Source organism: Acanthisitta chloris, unplaced genomic scaffold (assembly GCF_000695815.1).
Source record: "Acanthisitta chloris isolate BGI_N310 unplaced genomic scaffold, ASM69581v1 scaffold14320, whole genome shotgun sequence".
Taxonomy (NCBI): domain Eukaryota; kingdom Metazoa; phylum Chordata; class Aves; order Passeriformes; family Acanthisittidae; genus Acanthisitta; species Acanthisitta chloris.
The window spans coordinates 31245-46504 of record NW_008651186.1 but is presented as its reverse complement, the minus strand read 5'-3'; the positions used below and the strand labels follow the sequence as shown (position 1 = coordinate 46504).

General features: G+C 38.9%; 1 protein-coding gene across 1 annotated transcript; it reads left to right on the top strand.

The window, feature by feature from the left end:
* The first annotated feature begins 388 nt into the window (after positions 1-388).
* CCNK (cyclin K) lies at positions 389-14340 on the top strand. The gene is made up of 10 exons (XM_009072159.1): positions 389-627; positions 1643-1724; positions 2336-2467; positions 3273-3378; positions 3516-3573; positions 3946-4115; positions 5522-5805; positions 9826-9859; positions 10886-10960; positions 13015-14340. The coding sequence occupies exons 1-10, from the start codon at positions 431-433 to the stop codon at positions 13635-13637; spliced, it is 1761 nt and encodes a 586-aa protein (XP_009070407.1). The 5' UTR covers positions 389-430; the 3' UTR covers positions 13638-14340.
* The last annotated feature ends 920 nt before the right edge of the window (positions 14341-15260 follow it).

The window sequence follows — 15260 nt, the reverse complement described above, 5'->3', positions numbered from 1 at the left end:
AATTTGCAGTATATGGGGAGGATAAGGACAAGGCTCTTTATTAGTAGCATAGAATTTTAGGGGTTGGAATGGGCCTTTATAGGTGATCTAGTCCCAACCCCTGCCTTGGGCAGGGACACCTCCCACCAGAGCAGGTTGCTCAAGGCTCATCCAACCTGGCTGTGAACACTGCCAGGGTTGGGGCAGCCACAGCCTCCGTGGGCAACCTGGGACAGTGTCTCCCCAAAGCATAGTCTTTGAGCATAGAAAAAGTCCCTTCCAACAGGCAAGCTTAAACTTCCTCTTTACCCATTTCTGAGCAGGGGATGGGAGGGAAAGTCCTCTCCATTTCTCAAGAAATCCTTTTTTCTTTTCTTCAAGGTCCTGAAGTGACTCTCTGAAGATTTCCTTTTTGAAAACGTAAAGAGCAAGGACAATTCTGTTTTAATAAATGAAGGAGAATAAAGAAAATTCCAGCCCTTCTGTAAACTTGGCAAACCTGGACCATACAAAGCCATGTTGGTACTGGGATAAGAAAGACTTGGCACATACACCATCCCAGCTAGAAGGGCTTGATCCAGCGACTGAGGCTCGGTACCGCCGGGAGGGAGCCAGGTTCATCTTCGATGTGGGAACACGTTTAGGGCTGTATCCTTTAAACTCATGTTGGCACAAAATGTCTTTGTGAATGGTGATTTTTTTCAGAAGAAAATGTACAAGAAATGTCACGTGCTTAGTTAGCCATTCAAAGGTTTCTTAATCAAAAATAGTTTAGAGTTGACTTGCCTTTTGATGTCGTGTTCCTACACAGTTTTCAGCTATTTATTGGATGAACAAGTTTCCAACTGAACCATTTTGGCAATAGGGAAGTAAGATGGTACAGACTTGCCACTTAAGGGTAACTTTTGTCAGTTACGAAACTTGGTATCTCACTCTATTAATCTATGTAACTTCTCAAATTTTGAACTCACTTTTTCTATAGATTGTGCCTCTGAGGCTTCCAACCTCTGCCTCCCCAGGCTTAGGTTTTGGTGGCTGTTGGTTTTGTTTGGTTTGGGATATACAACTTTGTGTATATTAGTAAGTTCTCCTGACTGTCCCATTCTCTCATAGATGGCCACTTAAATTTTCTGCTCCCTATATTCCTATGTTTCCTTTAATGTCCTTATTTTTTGTTTAATAAAACATGAAGATGAAATTTTACTCTTCTTAAAGAGAAGAGTAGGGAGCATGTTCAGATTTTATTTATATTTGTAGGTGTGGATAGTTAGTAACTTTCCTCCACACCAAGACTTTAATGTGAAGTGATAACTGTTCTGTTCCTTCATGTACCTACTGTTGGTTTGAGCTTCTCTGAAGCAGGTCCAGTGTAACACGAGGGTGACCTTGTGTGGATCCCCCTGCAAACATGATCAGGACTTTGCACACCTCCAGTAAATGCTTTAGGTATCAGCTGCATCTGGGCTGAATTGTGGTATTTACACAAATTTAAGGGCTTTTGTGGCTTGTTTTTTCTAAAGCTCCTGTTTTTCTTGCAGTGTTTTCTAACTGGTCACTGAACAGCCAGTTACTTGAGGTGCTTGATGCAGCAGAATCCTTCATGCATGTTTGGTTTGAAATTGTTTTGTGTGTGCTGTTTGAAAGTCCTTATCCTGCACCACAGACATTATGATACTCTAGCAACAGGAATAATTTATTTCCATCGGTTTTATATGTTTCATTCCTTCAAACAGTTCCCAAGATATGTAAGTATTTAGAATATTGATGACTTCATTCAATGATTGCACTAGGCATGGACTATTTGAAATGGTGATTAATCACTTGGGTGTTAGTGCTGTCGACCACTCTGATGGAAAATGAGCATTTTGTCTTTTAATCACTGCAGCTTAAAATACACTGCTCTGGATTGTTTACACATTTCTGTTGGTGCTCAGAAACATATTTCTATTGACATTGCAGTTATATCTTGCTGATACTGTTCTTTGGAAAGAGTAACAGCTATAGTGCTGGCACTTGTATTGGCTAAATGAAAAAAATAAGTGTAAATACCATCTCAAAACTGCCTGACAGACATTGCTGAACCAGAACAAATTGTGCATTGGGTTTCTGACCTAGAAATGCAGTTGTATAAAATGGACAGTCTTCCCAATTCTGTATTTTTTTTTCCTTTGAGGAAGTAAATATTTAAATTACACTGTATCAAAATTAGAAATTAAGATGCTCAGTAAGTCTTTCCTGAGAAACTTCTGCAGAACTGTTAATGGAAACTGACAGTGCTTTTAAGGTGTAACACTGTATTGCAGTGTAACAGTGTATTGTACATGCAGACAACTCTCTGAAACCACTTTGCTTTTAGGTGACAGGAGCCTGCTGTCTCTTCCTGGCAGGAAAGGTTGAAGAAACACCTAAGAAATGTAAAGATATAATTAAAACAGCTCGTAGCTTGCTAAACGATGTACAGTTTGGACAGTTTGGAGATGACCCAAAGGTAAAAATACTCCTGTTGAAATTGATTTCATCTTATTGTGCTCTAGTAAAATGAGATACATTCATTAGAGCACCGGCTGATTTTCAGTTCTTCTAAATTAAATCAGATGTTCAGCACACGTTTTATGGCTCTTCTGGGTAGTGGGATGGGTGGCTGGGAAAACAATTCTCCCTAATACAAGTAGCTTTGGAAGCTCTCTGGGGGATAATTGCTTTATATTTTATTTCATGTAAATTTTGATCTTATTTTTCAAATTAAGGTAAATTTGAGTCATTTCAGTCAGAGCAAGAAATGTCATCGAGACATAAATCATATTTGACAATCTTAATGTGACTTTAGGAAGCAATGAACAGCAAATCTTAAATAAGAGAACTAGAGTTCAAAAGTATTGACAAGTTTCCTGTTTAGAGTATTGGCTTGGTAAAACTTTGCTTCTCTCAAAATTTGCATATTATAAATAGCAGAAGGATCTGAAACTCAGGAGAGAAATGTGGTGAGAGCTTTCCTTTTTTGTTGTGCTTCTGTATATTCAGCACTTTCATGCTGTGTCTGGTTTGGTTCATTCCTCCATGGAGGAAAAGGAATTTTTAGCCTCACGTTCCCTGTCCTCACTCACCTAAATGTGAAGAAAAGGTATCTGGGTTTAAAATAATATTTTAAGTTCCCTTTGGAGAAAACCCTAATCAAGCAAAAGCAGACAAACGTGGTTGCCTGGAGGTGCTGTGTGGTGATGCTCTGTGAGAGTGTAAAATATTAGTGAATCAAATTAGGAATAATACTGTGGTTACCTTGTAACATTCTCTAGGAAGAAGTGATGGTCCTTGAAAGAATCTTACTACAGACAATAAAGTTTGATTTGCAAGTGGAGCATCCATACCAATTTCTTCTCAAGTATGCCAAACAACTCAAAGGTAAAATACTGCAGGGTGAGCAAGTAATGCCTGTTATTTTCAGAACTTAAGATACCCTAACAGTGCAAGAATATTCTATTTGAAACTGTTTGTGCTTCCTAATTTTATTGCTTAAATATTTTCTGATTCTGTTCCAGGAGACAAAAACAAGATTCAAAAACTGGTTCAAATGGCATGGACATTTGTCAATGACAGGTAAGATACTTCTGGGAGACCCCCTGAAAGTGAAATAGTTACTGTTGCTTACTTTATATATAGCATAAGTTATGTTTTCTGTTTATACACCCCAAGCTTGATGTTCCTCTGTGTTGTATGACTTCTGCAGGCATATCCCCTCTGTGTAAAATTACCTTGTTTCCTGATAGTGGTAGTGCAGAAACAGTTTAGTTTTCTAAACTGTTTTGTTTAACAAGGCTTTTTAAGCAGTTTAAAACTGCCTGAGCTGTTAAAAGTGTGGTAGGATTTTATACCCTGTTAACTATAGCTGTCATAGATTAAAATGTTGTTACTTTGCCAATCAGGCAATCTTCAGGGGTTTATTTTGTTCTGGTTTATTTTATATTCCAGTCTCTGCACTACACTGTCCCTGCAGTGGGAGCCTGAGATCATAGCTGTTGCAGTTATGTACTTAGCAGGCCGTTTGTGTAAGTTTGAAATCCAGGAATGGACATCAAAACCAATGTACAGACGATGGTGGGAGCAGTTTGTCCAAGATGTTCCTGTTGATGTTTTGGAAGGTATGAAAATCATTTACACAAACAGAGGAGTATTTCTTTTAACTGTGTGGTCTAGGTCATAAGTAAATGCAAGTTGATTTTTGGCTAGGTTTTAGTCAAAATAATCATGTGCTGAGTATGTAACTCAGGTCCTATGTGCTATGCCTTAACCAGGTTTTAGATTGAACTTACTAGACTGGCTTAGTCTAGAAACACATTTAGTCGTCACGATTAGTCTTCTGGTCAATATTTGCTTTACAGCTTGTTTAGTTTACAGCACAGCTGAGTAGTCTAAATTGTCACAGTGTCTATTTTTTAATGAGTCCCTTCTCCCCATTTTAAATAAGTACTTGTATAAACACTGCAATGAATGGGGCCTGGTTTCCAGTGGTTTTCTCATGGGTATCTGTCCCCTTTGACCAAATTATGCTAGGGTGGGGTTTTTTTTGTGGTATAGCATGTCTGAAAAACAGATTATAGGGGATGAATTCCCATAGGGGATGAGTTATGGATCTTTCTCATCAATAAAGCTATCTTAAACTTCTCCTCTTGAGGGAGAGAACCCCAGGAAGTTCATAAAATAAAACAAGACCTTTCTTGATTCTTATTAAGGGAATTGTGGTTATGTGGCCACTAATTTGTCTTCATTTAAGTTTTTACTGACTTGCAAGCGCCAGGCTGAGCATTCTTCCAGTTGCATAAATTGCTTTAGGAGACTTCCTAAAAAGATTATGGTTGTCACAATCTGGCATTGGGTTCTGAAGGATTTTTAAGGGAAACTGTGTGTTGCTGTACAGATGGTTTAGCCTTTGTTGCTCTTGGAACTTTGAGGTGAATACCCTACAGTTCTGATTTCTCTAATGGTTACGTTCTTTGGTTTTACTATTGGGTTTTTTCCTTCAAAGTTCCTTCAGTTTTAGATAGATCCTCTGCTGAATTCTTGTCAGTGAGGGTTGTAGAATGAGAATCTCTCTAGTTTCTGCTACTACAGTGAATGCTCATGGGAAGAGCTCACTTGGCTTTCTTTTAGAAAGGTTTTCTTTTCCTTGAGTGCTGTCCTTGTCCGTTATCAGTCAGTCCTACATGTTTTGTTACAAACCTTTAGCTCCTAACATGTTGGAAGAAGAATTTAGTACTACTCTTTTCATTAGTTTCTTAAAACATTGTTGTTCTTCTGGAAGGTGTGTATATACATCTACATGTTGTTCAGCACAGGCAGAAGACATTCAGAAATACAAGTATGAACTGAAAATCAGTCTGTTTTAAAAAGTGAAATCTGGGTTCATTATAACAGTGAGCAATATTTGCAATTATTTTTTCCAAAACTGATGTCCAGTAAAAAGCAGAGTTGATAATTGTGTGTTAAATGTACACTTGGGCAGTATAGGGGTATAATATTTCTGATTCTGTTTTTCTTTATTCTTAAGATATCTGTCATCAGATCCTGGATCTGTACTCACAGGGAAAACAGCAAATGCCTCATCATACTCCTCACCAGTTGCAGCAGCCACCGTCTCTTCAATCTACACCCCAGGCACCCACGGTACAGCAGCCACAGCAATCCCAGAGTTCAGAGCAATCCCAGACTCAGCAGCCCAAAGAGTCGCAACAGTCAGCACAACAACAGCAGCAGCAGCAGCAAACACAAGCACAGCAGTCTAAAAAACCCTCTCCCCAGTCAAGTCCTCCTAGACAGATTAAAAGACCAGCAGTAAGTTGAACTTTGAACTTTAACTTGTGATTTTTTTTCAGGCTGATTTGGTGTTCATTTAAAGGCTGGAGTGAGCTGCAAACTTGTGTTTGCTTTAGGAATGAGCTCATAGTTACTTTTATGTGGTAGATTTTCACTGGTAATATAGCAATTATGTTAATGCAGAAAAGCCTTTGCAGTTTTGGCATATCACATTGTTATTCCACATAGAATCATAGAATCATCAAGTTTGGAAATGACCTCTAAGAGTGAGTCCAGCCATTAACCTGACACTGCTGTAACCCCTAAACCCTAAACCATATCCTGCAGTGTCAGATCCAGGTGCCTCTTAAACACTTCCAGGGATGGTGACTCCACCACCTCCCTGGGCAATATCCCAGTGCCTGAACACCCTCACAGGGAAAACCTTTTACCTAGCATCTAATCTGAATCTCCCCAACCTCAGTTTATGACCATTCCCACTAGTCCTCTCCCTGCAGCCATGGCAGGAGACCATTCCTCACCTCTGCTACTTGAGGTGAAATCAGTGGAGAGACTTTTAAGTCAACATAAGCTTTTGAAGTTCTCACTGTTCTTGGTTCTGTGCTATCAAACCTCGTTGTTTTCTCTATTAAGGGTTGGTTTAGGGAAGGTTTCTTGTGTCACATGTAAATGTAGAGATGTGCACAATGCTGATGGAGATGTTATTTGACTCTTCGATTACAAATGTTAAGAGTATGTGAAAATTCTTTAAAAAGTCTTTCAAAATACAATAACAGTAGAAGCCTGTAAATTCATCGTACTTTAAAGTTTCACTTTCTCCATATTATCACCTCATAATTGAAAATAAGAAGGTACATTAGCAGTTGGGTAGTATCACAAGTACTCTGAGTGCTTTTCCACAGTCATCAAGTTCAAACGAAGCTTTCAGACTTTAATCTACACTTTTTGTGGTTATTTTTTTGCTCTTGTAACTTATCCAAAAAAAAAAAAAAGTGTTAAAGTGTTACTGAAATCTTCTTGCATGTACTTAGCAAGAGGAGTGTTTTCAGAAAATCTTTGGAACAAGTCCATTTAGGAAGTAAATTTTGTACAGCTTTTACAGCTTTTGCTCTAGCTGGTAATTAATGCTTGCCCAAACTAGAGAACAGACATCAGGGAATAAAAAAAACCCCAACCTAAAAATCAAACAAAACCAAAAACCAAGAGGAAGCAGCAAATGATAGAATGAAATGGAGCTGGAGGATTGCACGATCTTCGTCATAGCAGCCTCCCAAAAAAGACAAAAATGTCACTCTGCAAAACTTTGGTCTTTTAATTTTAGGATAGAGCCTACTAGAGAAAAACACCTGCACTGAAATTTTTAGTTGTTGTACTGAACTTTAGCATTGTTCAGGATAGAGAGCTGATAATGTGTCACTTAGCTTGAAAATTGTGAGTGCTCTTTATAGGTATTATGTATTTCTTTTCATGCTTCTTATGCCATCAGCACAAATTCTGCTTGAGTTGTCAGATCTGTAGGGCAGGGAACTCTTATTTTCCTTCAACAAAAATGCCTGGGACAGTTTGACACATCAGAAACCATATGGTTTTTTTCTATGTGCATCCAACTGATTCTGAGTTGTTATGAATGCTTGTTCATTCATGTAAAGGCTCTGCCTTTACAGCACTACTGATTTTGCCTCATCCCATGTGCTAATGAACTACCTCATGGAAAAAAGTGATGCCTTTGCATGAATAGCATCTGTTGTTCTTTAACCTCTGGTTAAGCCATCAGAGAAATGTACCTTTTCTTGAAATTAGCTTGAGGTCTGTCACCGTATAATGAAGGAAGTAAATAGTACAGACAAAAAGTGAAATCCTGGTACACTGCAGGCATCCCTAGCAAGTAGAAAACAAAGGGTGATGTGACAGGTTTGTAGGAGAACAGCACAAACAGCATGGGTTTGAGAAAAGCAGATGTGGTCATCTGAAATGGTTCTTTTCCCAAAAGGCAGCCTGGGAGAACAAGATATTTGGTGTTTGAGAGATTTACTTGGTGCTTCTAAAATGTTCCTCAGTTAGATGTACCATAAAACTTTGCCTCCTTCTATAAATAGAGCTTTGCCTGACTTCTCCTTTGGTTTGTGCAAAACAGAAATCCACTTTGTTCCTGGAGGCCAGAATTTCAATTTACATGAAGTCTTAAAACTCCATTACCTTCTCCTGAGCCAAGATACTTTCAAGCAGCTGAGGCATTGGCCCATGGCTTACAAACCCATACCAGATGTCTAAAGCATCTGCACATCCTCTGCATCTCTAGTGGTGAAGAGCGCTTGAATTTTCAGTTGAGTTCACTGAAAATATACTTGTGAATCATTAGACATAAATAGTATATTTAGTTGGATTCAACTAGAAGTTCTTAGTGGGAGCAATTTTAGTGCACATAGAAACTGCAGCAAAAGAACAGTTCCACTGTGGTATGGATTGAGCCTGAAAGTATTAAATAACCATCAGCATGCTCATAAATCATGTTGATTATTTATTATGACCCTGGGATGTCCTGGCTGGGGCAACACATACAGAAGCACCAAATAAATATCTCTATTTTAGCATCTGCCATTATTGGAGAAGTGATTTAAAGGTTTATAGACTTCAGGTTTGTTGCTGCTTGATTATTTCTTTTTTCTTTCTTTTATTTAGCATACATACAGTTTAAAGTGATGTTTGTTTTTCTGTCACATGAGTTATTTAGCTCCAGTTTCCTGTTCCATTCTAATGATGTACCTCAGTGATGTTGTGGTTTTGAGCATTGCTCCATGTTAACAAATACACAGTGATTAGTGTCATAGAACCATCAAGGTTGGAGGAGACCTCTAAGACCATGGAGTCCAACCATCAACCTCCCACTGCTGTAAACCCTAAACCATATCTTCCAGTACCAGGTCCAGACACCTCTTAAACACTTCCAGGGATGGTGACTCTTGGCTTAAACAAAATCCAACCAAAAACCAAAGTGGAGAGGTTAAAGGATCCAGGGAACTAGATAGTAGGCAGTCTCACCTCCTTTGCTGCACAAAATGTGGAGTCCTAAAAAGAAGCTATTTCCAGGTACAATGGGCATAAATGTGACTGAGATGAAGTGAGTTTGGCAGAGGTTGAGCAACAGGTCAAAGCAGAACCAGGAAGAGAGGCAAAGTCTGTTTTCAGCTCAGTGAGCAGTGTACTAGACCATGATGTGTGTGTGGTGGATGATAAATGTATTAAATGAGATGTAGTACTCAACAGGAGATGCTGTATCTAAAATCCCTGCTATTTTTCCAGTCTTTTCATTCTGCCAGTTAAGCTGGGCTTTGCCAATGTGATTTGACTTTGTTTAGTGTTTTTCTTGCATCTCTGTAAAGAGATCATAAAATCATCTAGGTTGGAAAAGAGCTCTAAGATTATCAACTCCAGCCATTAACACAGCACTGTCATGTCCACCACTAAACCATGTCCCCAAGTGCCACATCTACACATCTGTTTAATACCTCCAGGGATGGTGATTCAACCACTTTCCTGGACAGCCTGATCCAATGCCTAACCATTGGTTCTGTGGAGAAAGTTTCCCTACTATCCAGTCTAGAGCTCTTTTGGTACAACTTGAGGCTGTTTCTTCTTGTCCTGTCACTCGTTACCTGGGAGAAGAGACTCACTCCTACCTCACTGAAACCTCCTTTCAGGTAGTTGTAGGGAACTGTAAGGTTCTGTAAGGAACCCTGAGCTAAATAACTGCAGCTCCTTCAGCTTCTCTTCCTAAGACTTGTGCTCTAGACTTGTGATTACACATTATTAGTTTCCTGATAAAAATACAGGAATAAATAAAGGATTTGCCATGCCTCCTTTTAGGGGAGGGAGGAGAAAGCTAGTTCAGAGTTGGAAAGTGGTTTTGGTTTAGTCAATCTGTACAGAAGCTCTTCAGCAGGTGGTAAGTTGTTCCCTATTTTGCTCACTTGTTACCATTTTAAGATGCTTCATATTTTGCAACAGTTTCATTTTAATTCTTTTTTTTTTTTCAAACAGGCTGTATCTCCAAAAGAAGAAACAAAGTCAGCAGGTAAATATTACTATTCCATTCATATTGCTTCCATTTTACTGTTTACACCAGGAGAAGTCATTTGCTAACATGCACTTAGTTTGCTGGCAGTTCTAAATGATTTTGATTCTAAGAATGACTCTTTAAATATATACTTCAGCTATTTAAAAAATGTTCCTAGCTGCAAAACTTGAAAAAATTGGGTATAACTGTGTCCCAAGAGTCCCTTAATACTACTCGAACTCTCAGTGTGTAAACCCATGCATCATTTGGGAGTAGCTCTGAGCAAGCTCTGAGGCCTTGAAGTGACCAGAGGTACCATGTTACTAAGTGACTGAGCTAGCAATAAGTGTGTTGGTAATGAGTGATATTTGTAGCAGGTTGTTGGCATGGCTGTCACTAAAAGCCATTTTGTATCTATGCATAGTTTGGCTTAAGGATTGCAGATTCACTGCAGTGATCACATCTGGTTCTTTTAGGTTTTTTGGTTTTGGGGCTTTTCTTCATTTTGCTGTTTGGGAGCGAAGTATTTCAGGATAGATGGGATGTACTTCCTTACTCAGTCTGACACTAAACTCCTCTCTAGCTCTGCAGATAGAGTCCAGAGAGCTGCCCCTTCTCCTTCCTCTCTCCTGTGCAATTGCCATTTTGTTTGGTTTCTGATACATGTTTCCCTAGCAGATCATAGCTCAACTTCTGAGATCTGTTTCAACGATTCACAAGTTACACTTTAGGGCTAGAAAACTTCTACTTGTTCATCTTCAGTTATGTTCTGTTCTTGGGACAGTTAGTTTGTTTCTAGTTACAGTCACTTGAACTTGTAGCATATGTTCTTTTGGAAGACTTGTATGTGATACTTGATGCCACTTTATTTATATAAAGGGTTTGATTTCAGTGTTCTTTATTAAACATAACTACTATATAGGATTTCCACTGTACTTTTGCATTGTGTAATATGCTGTGATAATGGTTAGCATGAGACCAGAGTTGGAATTTGGAAATTACTGCAAAGCAATAACCAATTAGGAACTGACAAATGTTTTTTAGAACCACCACCACCATCTAAAATTCCTAAAATTGAAACTTCACATCCACCAATACCTCCTGCACATCCACCTCCAGGTAAGCTTTTATTTTCTTAAACACATTTACTCTTGTTAATTGCCTTGCTTTTCATTCAAGTGGTGGTAGGTAATGGTGTGGGCAGGGCTTTGTTGCCTTGGTTAATCAGCTTGGTGAGTAAAAGTGTAAGGTAGATAAGCTCTAGAGAGTTTTGACTTAGTAGCACAGGCTTTTCCAGACAGAAGTAAAAAACTTTTGGAAACAAGACTATACTAGGTGGGCAAAGGCAAAACAAAACTGTTAAAGGCCTAGAAGACTAAAACTAATTGTCAGTAGCAGATGAAAAGGACTTAGGAAAGATCAGATTACTAGAGCAGCTTCCAGCTCTCATATAGAAGTCTTCCATCTGTAGTACAGAAATTCTGCAGGTGTGTAAGTTCTGAACAAAAAGGAGATAACTTTTTTTGCTGTGTCTCAAAAGAGGATAAAAATCTACCGGAGAACTGTACATGTGCCTTATGTTTGCAAAATAAGCTATACTGCTGTAAAACTGTGCTTCCAGTGCCTTGATGCATTAGCTGTCCTTCCAGTGACCCTTAAATATGACATAAATATTTTACAGCCCGTGGTCCATAATGTAGCTGTAAGGTGGCAGCCTACAGGAGAGGAGCACTGCTCTGAAATATAGTAGGACCATTTTTTTCCCATTTGTGAAAATCTAATGAAGAATTTTAGGGTATTTTTCCTAAATAACCATGTTCATTATTCCTTCTGTTGTTAAATCTTGAATGTACGTCTTGGCATCCAGAAAATGAGCAAACGGGGAAATTATTGCCTGGTATAATTTAGGAGGTAGAAGTCATTGAAATCCTAGGTACTCCAGCCACCATATCCCCCTTGCATGATCTAATTGTGTGGCTGTCCTAGGGGACAATTTTGCTGTTAAAATTATGACTGCTTACATAAAGTAAATCCTATTTAGGCAGGTAATGGATTTATTTCCCTTGTTACCTAAAATTTTCCTCTTTGCATTTGTTTATAGAAGGCTATAATTGTATAAGCACTGAAATATTTTCAGAGCAGTCTTTAGAGGGCAGCTCTGTGGAAAAATCAGTTAAAAACTAAGAATGCATATTGACCAAATGAACAGAAGTATTGGAAGGTGGATTGATCTCAAATTCTGTTTAACACTGACAGTTTAGTTGCTGTGTGCCACTGGAAGTGACTGCCCCACATCTGCTTCTGAGTAACTTTTCTTACTGAGCAGTGTTTTAGATGCTTACATATACGAGCAAAATGGATGTCAAGATGCCCCAGATTCTTTTTCATACTGACTCTTACCTTAGAGAGAGGTGGATATTAGGTCAGTCATCCTAGTGGTATTATTTACTTTATAATATCTGCATTAAGAGGGGGAAAAGAAAGATTCTTATTTAAAGAGAGCTTAAAGCATGTTCTTCCCAGAAATGACCAAGTGTCATCCTGCAAAGTGCTGACCTTTTCATGAACTTCTGCAGAGTGTCAGGTACTGAGTTCCCTGAAACTCATCAGTGGAACAGAACTGATCAGATTTCACGTCCTTCTTACTTACCCTCTGGATTTCTTTTTTTTTTTCCTTTCTTTTAGTAAACAGGTTTAGAACTGAGTGTTAAAGACTTGAGATTTTGGCCCTTGTTCTCAAATAGTATTTCCCAAAATGAGAGACAGGTGAAGTGCAGACGGTAATTCCAGGCCACCTCCTGAACTATCAAAGAGGTAGAAAGGAGGCCTGGACTAAAGAAGATGGAATCACTCATCAAAAGATTGTTGGTGTCTTGGGTAGTTGTGATTCCCTCCATCCAATCTGCTAATTCTGCGATGGTACAACAGTATTTAAATGACAAGAAAACAGTAACTTTTAGAATGGAAAAAGCTGATCTTGGGGCTTTGTTAGGCAGCTTAGGGTTGGGGTTTTTTTTAGTGACCTAATAAGGTCTGACTGGATACCATATGGCATTCAGAGACTTGCAGAATTGAGTTCTCTTTCACAGTGTTAACAGGAAGAAAATTACAAAGTACTCAGAAGCTGTTATTGCCACTGTCCTTCAAAAAATAAATGCCATTTTCTTTTGCAGAGCGCAAACCTCCTCTGACAACTGCAGTTTCAATGGGAGAACCAGAGCAATCTACTACTGTGGACTCAGTAGATATGCCAAAGGTCCAGATTCCTCCCCCTGCTCATCCTGCCCCAGTACATCAACCTCCACCTCTGCCACATCGTCCCCCGCCCCCACCCCCCACCAGTTATATTACAGGGATGTCTACTACAAATTCTTACATGTCAGGGGAGGGTTACCAGAGTCTTCAGTCAATGATGAAAACAGAAGGACCAACATACGGAGCTTTACCACCAGCCTATGGACCACCAACTCATCTACCATATCATCCTCATGTCTATCCTCCCAACCCTCCACCACCAGTTCCACCTCCACCTCCTGCTTCTTTCCCCCCACCCAATATTCCACCTCCTACTCCCGGATATCCTCCTCCACCTACATACAACCCTAATTTCCCACCTCCGAGACTGCCTCCAACTCATGCAGTACCACCTCATCCACCTCCAGGGCTGGGAATGCCACCAGCTAGTTACCCCCCACCTACTGTTCCCCCAGGTGGACAGCCACCTGTACCACCTCCAATTCCACCACCTGGTATGCCACCTGTAGCAGGACTTGGACGTGCTACATGGATGAGATAGCATGAGGTAATTTGCACGATATACCTTTATGTTGACTAGGCAGGAGTAGCTAGCCAAAACCTATGTTGTAAAGATGAAGAGGAGGGTAATCTGTATAATTTAGATGAAGAAATGGAGATTAAATGAAAATTTAGGTGATCTGTTTGCGATATTGTTTATGGTGAGTTATATAGGCTTCTAGATTTTAATCAGCTTTGCAGTATCTATTCTAACTTTATACATTTGACTTAAGTTTCAATTGTCTTGACTTATTCCAGCACTGGATTACTTTGTACTAGCAAAACCAGCCATATTGGCTCAGTTATATCAGTAAGAAGAAAATTTCCTTCTAGAACTCAGTGCCTATTTTTGAGTCTCACAATAGCAGATACCATGACATTTGATCTATAATAAGAAGCTTCAGTTTTAGTAATAATTAAAACAACACGATGTCAAGCGTAAAAGCTGCTTTATTTAAGAGAGATTCTGAATGCTAGCTGACTGGAATAATTTTGAGGTGTTTGCCTTGCTGATAGTTTTGTTTTGGAATGTACTGGTATCTTAAAATATTGTATGTTTACACCTATTTGCAAATTCCTGTACATAATATATATATTTTCTAAGTGTGAAAGTCTGAATGTAACAGCCTACTGTGATGTACATCATAGTTATAAATGGGACTACTTTGTTCACGTCTACCCAAATAAAATTGGTTCTGAATTTAGTGGATTTCCAGGTTTTTCCTATTAGAGCTCAGAGTTCATACCTGTGGTACCTCCTGCAAGATATTTCAGCAGTGCTCTCCCAAATCTTATTCATCAGTTTATTTTAAAAAGAAGGTCTTTTATTTTATTCAACTAGAAGTATACACTATCACAATCCATCTCTTACTTCATTTTTACTAAAATATTTCAAATGAATGTTTTACACACATTATCAAAAAAATCTGTACTATTACTTTCCCTCCCCAAAAAAGCCAAAGTGGTTCAGTAATAGGTAAAAACGCGTGCTAAGGTCTAAAGAATTTTGCTATATACACAACAGCAGGTGCTAACTTTTCCAGTTCTTTGTAAATCATATACAGAAAATATAGCAGGGCTGTAAGATCACAGGTTTAACAGAAATCAAACTTTAAACTGATTTCTAAAGCAGCACAAATAGACTTTCCCCACATTATGAAAAATATACAATTTTATCACTTTACAGTCATGCACTTTGAAAAAGATCAGTAGTACTCTTCCCCCACAGTTTCTAGAAAGATAAAAGGTCACTTTAACACTGATTTCTTTTCATATCTAATATTTGGATAAAAATGTGCCATTCTCAAACAAGGTTGTGCTCAGCAGTCTTATCAAGGTGCAAAGAGCCAACTGAAGCTGGTTACACTGCAGCATCTCAGGAACTGTTGGGGAAATGCTGCTTACTTCAGTCACTCCAACAAAAGTCAAGGATGTGATTTTACTTTCCTTAGGCAAGCAAAGTCCGTTTGTAAACAGTGGATGCTTTCTTTACCAGAGGATTGCAGAACCCAGGGCTTCAATCTTGGGGAAATTAGCTTGGCCTATTGCCCCAAATACATCAATTTAATGGCCACAATTTCAAGGGATGTTTCCCTCCAACTTAATGTACAAAGCTCCTCAGGTA

What these genes read in the sequence shown, in the direction of transcription:
- CCNK (XM_009072159.1), top strand. Translation starts at nt 431, where the DNA reads ATGAAGGAGAATAAAGAAAATTCCAGCCCTTCTGTAAACTTGGCAAAC. An exon ending in GACAGATTAAAAGACCAGCA is followed by an intron (nt 5,806 to 9,825) that starts GTAAGTTGAACT and finishes TTTTTCAAACAG; the next exon opens with GCTGTATCTCCAAAAGAAGA. An exon ending in TCCTGCACATCCACCTCCAG is followed by an intron (nt 10,961 to 13,014) that starts GTAAGCTTTTAT and finishes TTTCTTTTGCAG; the next exon opens with AGCGCAAACCTCCTCTGACA.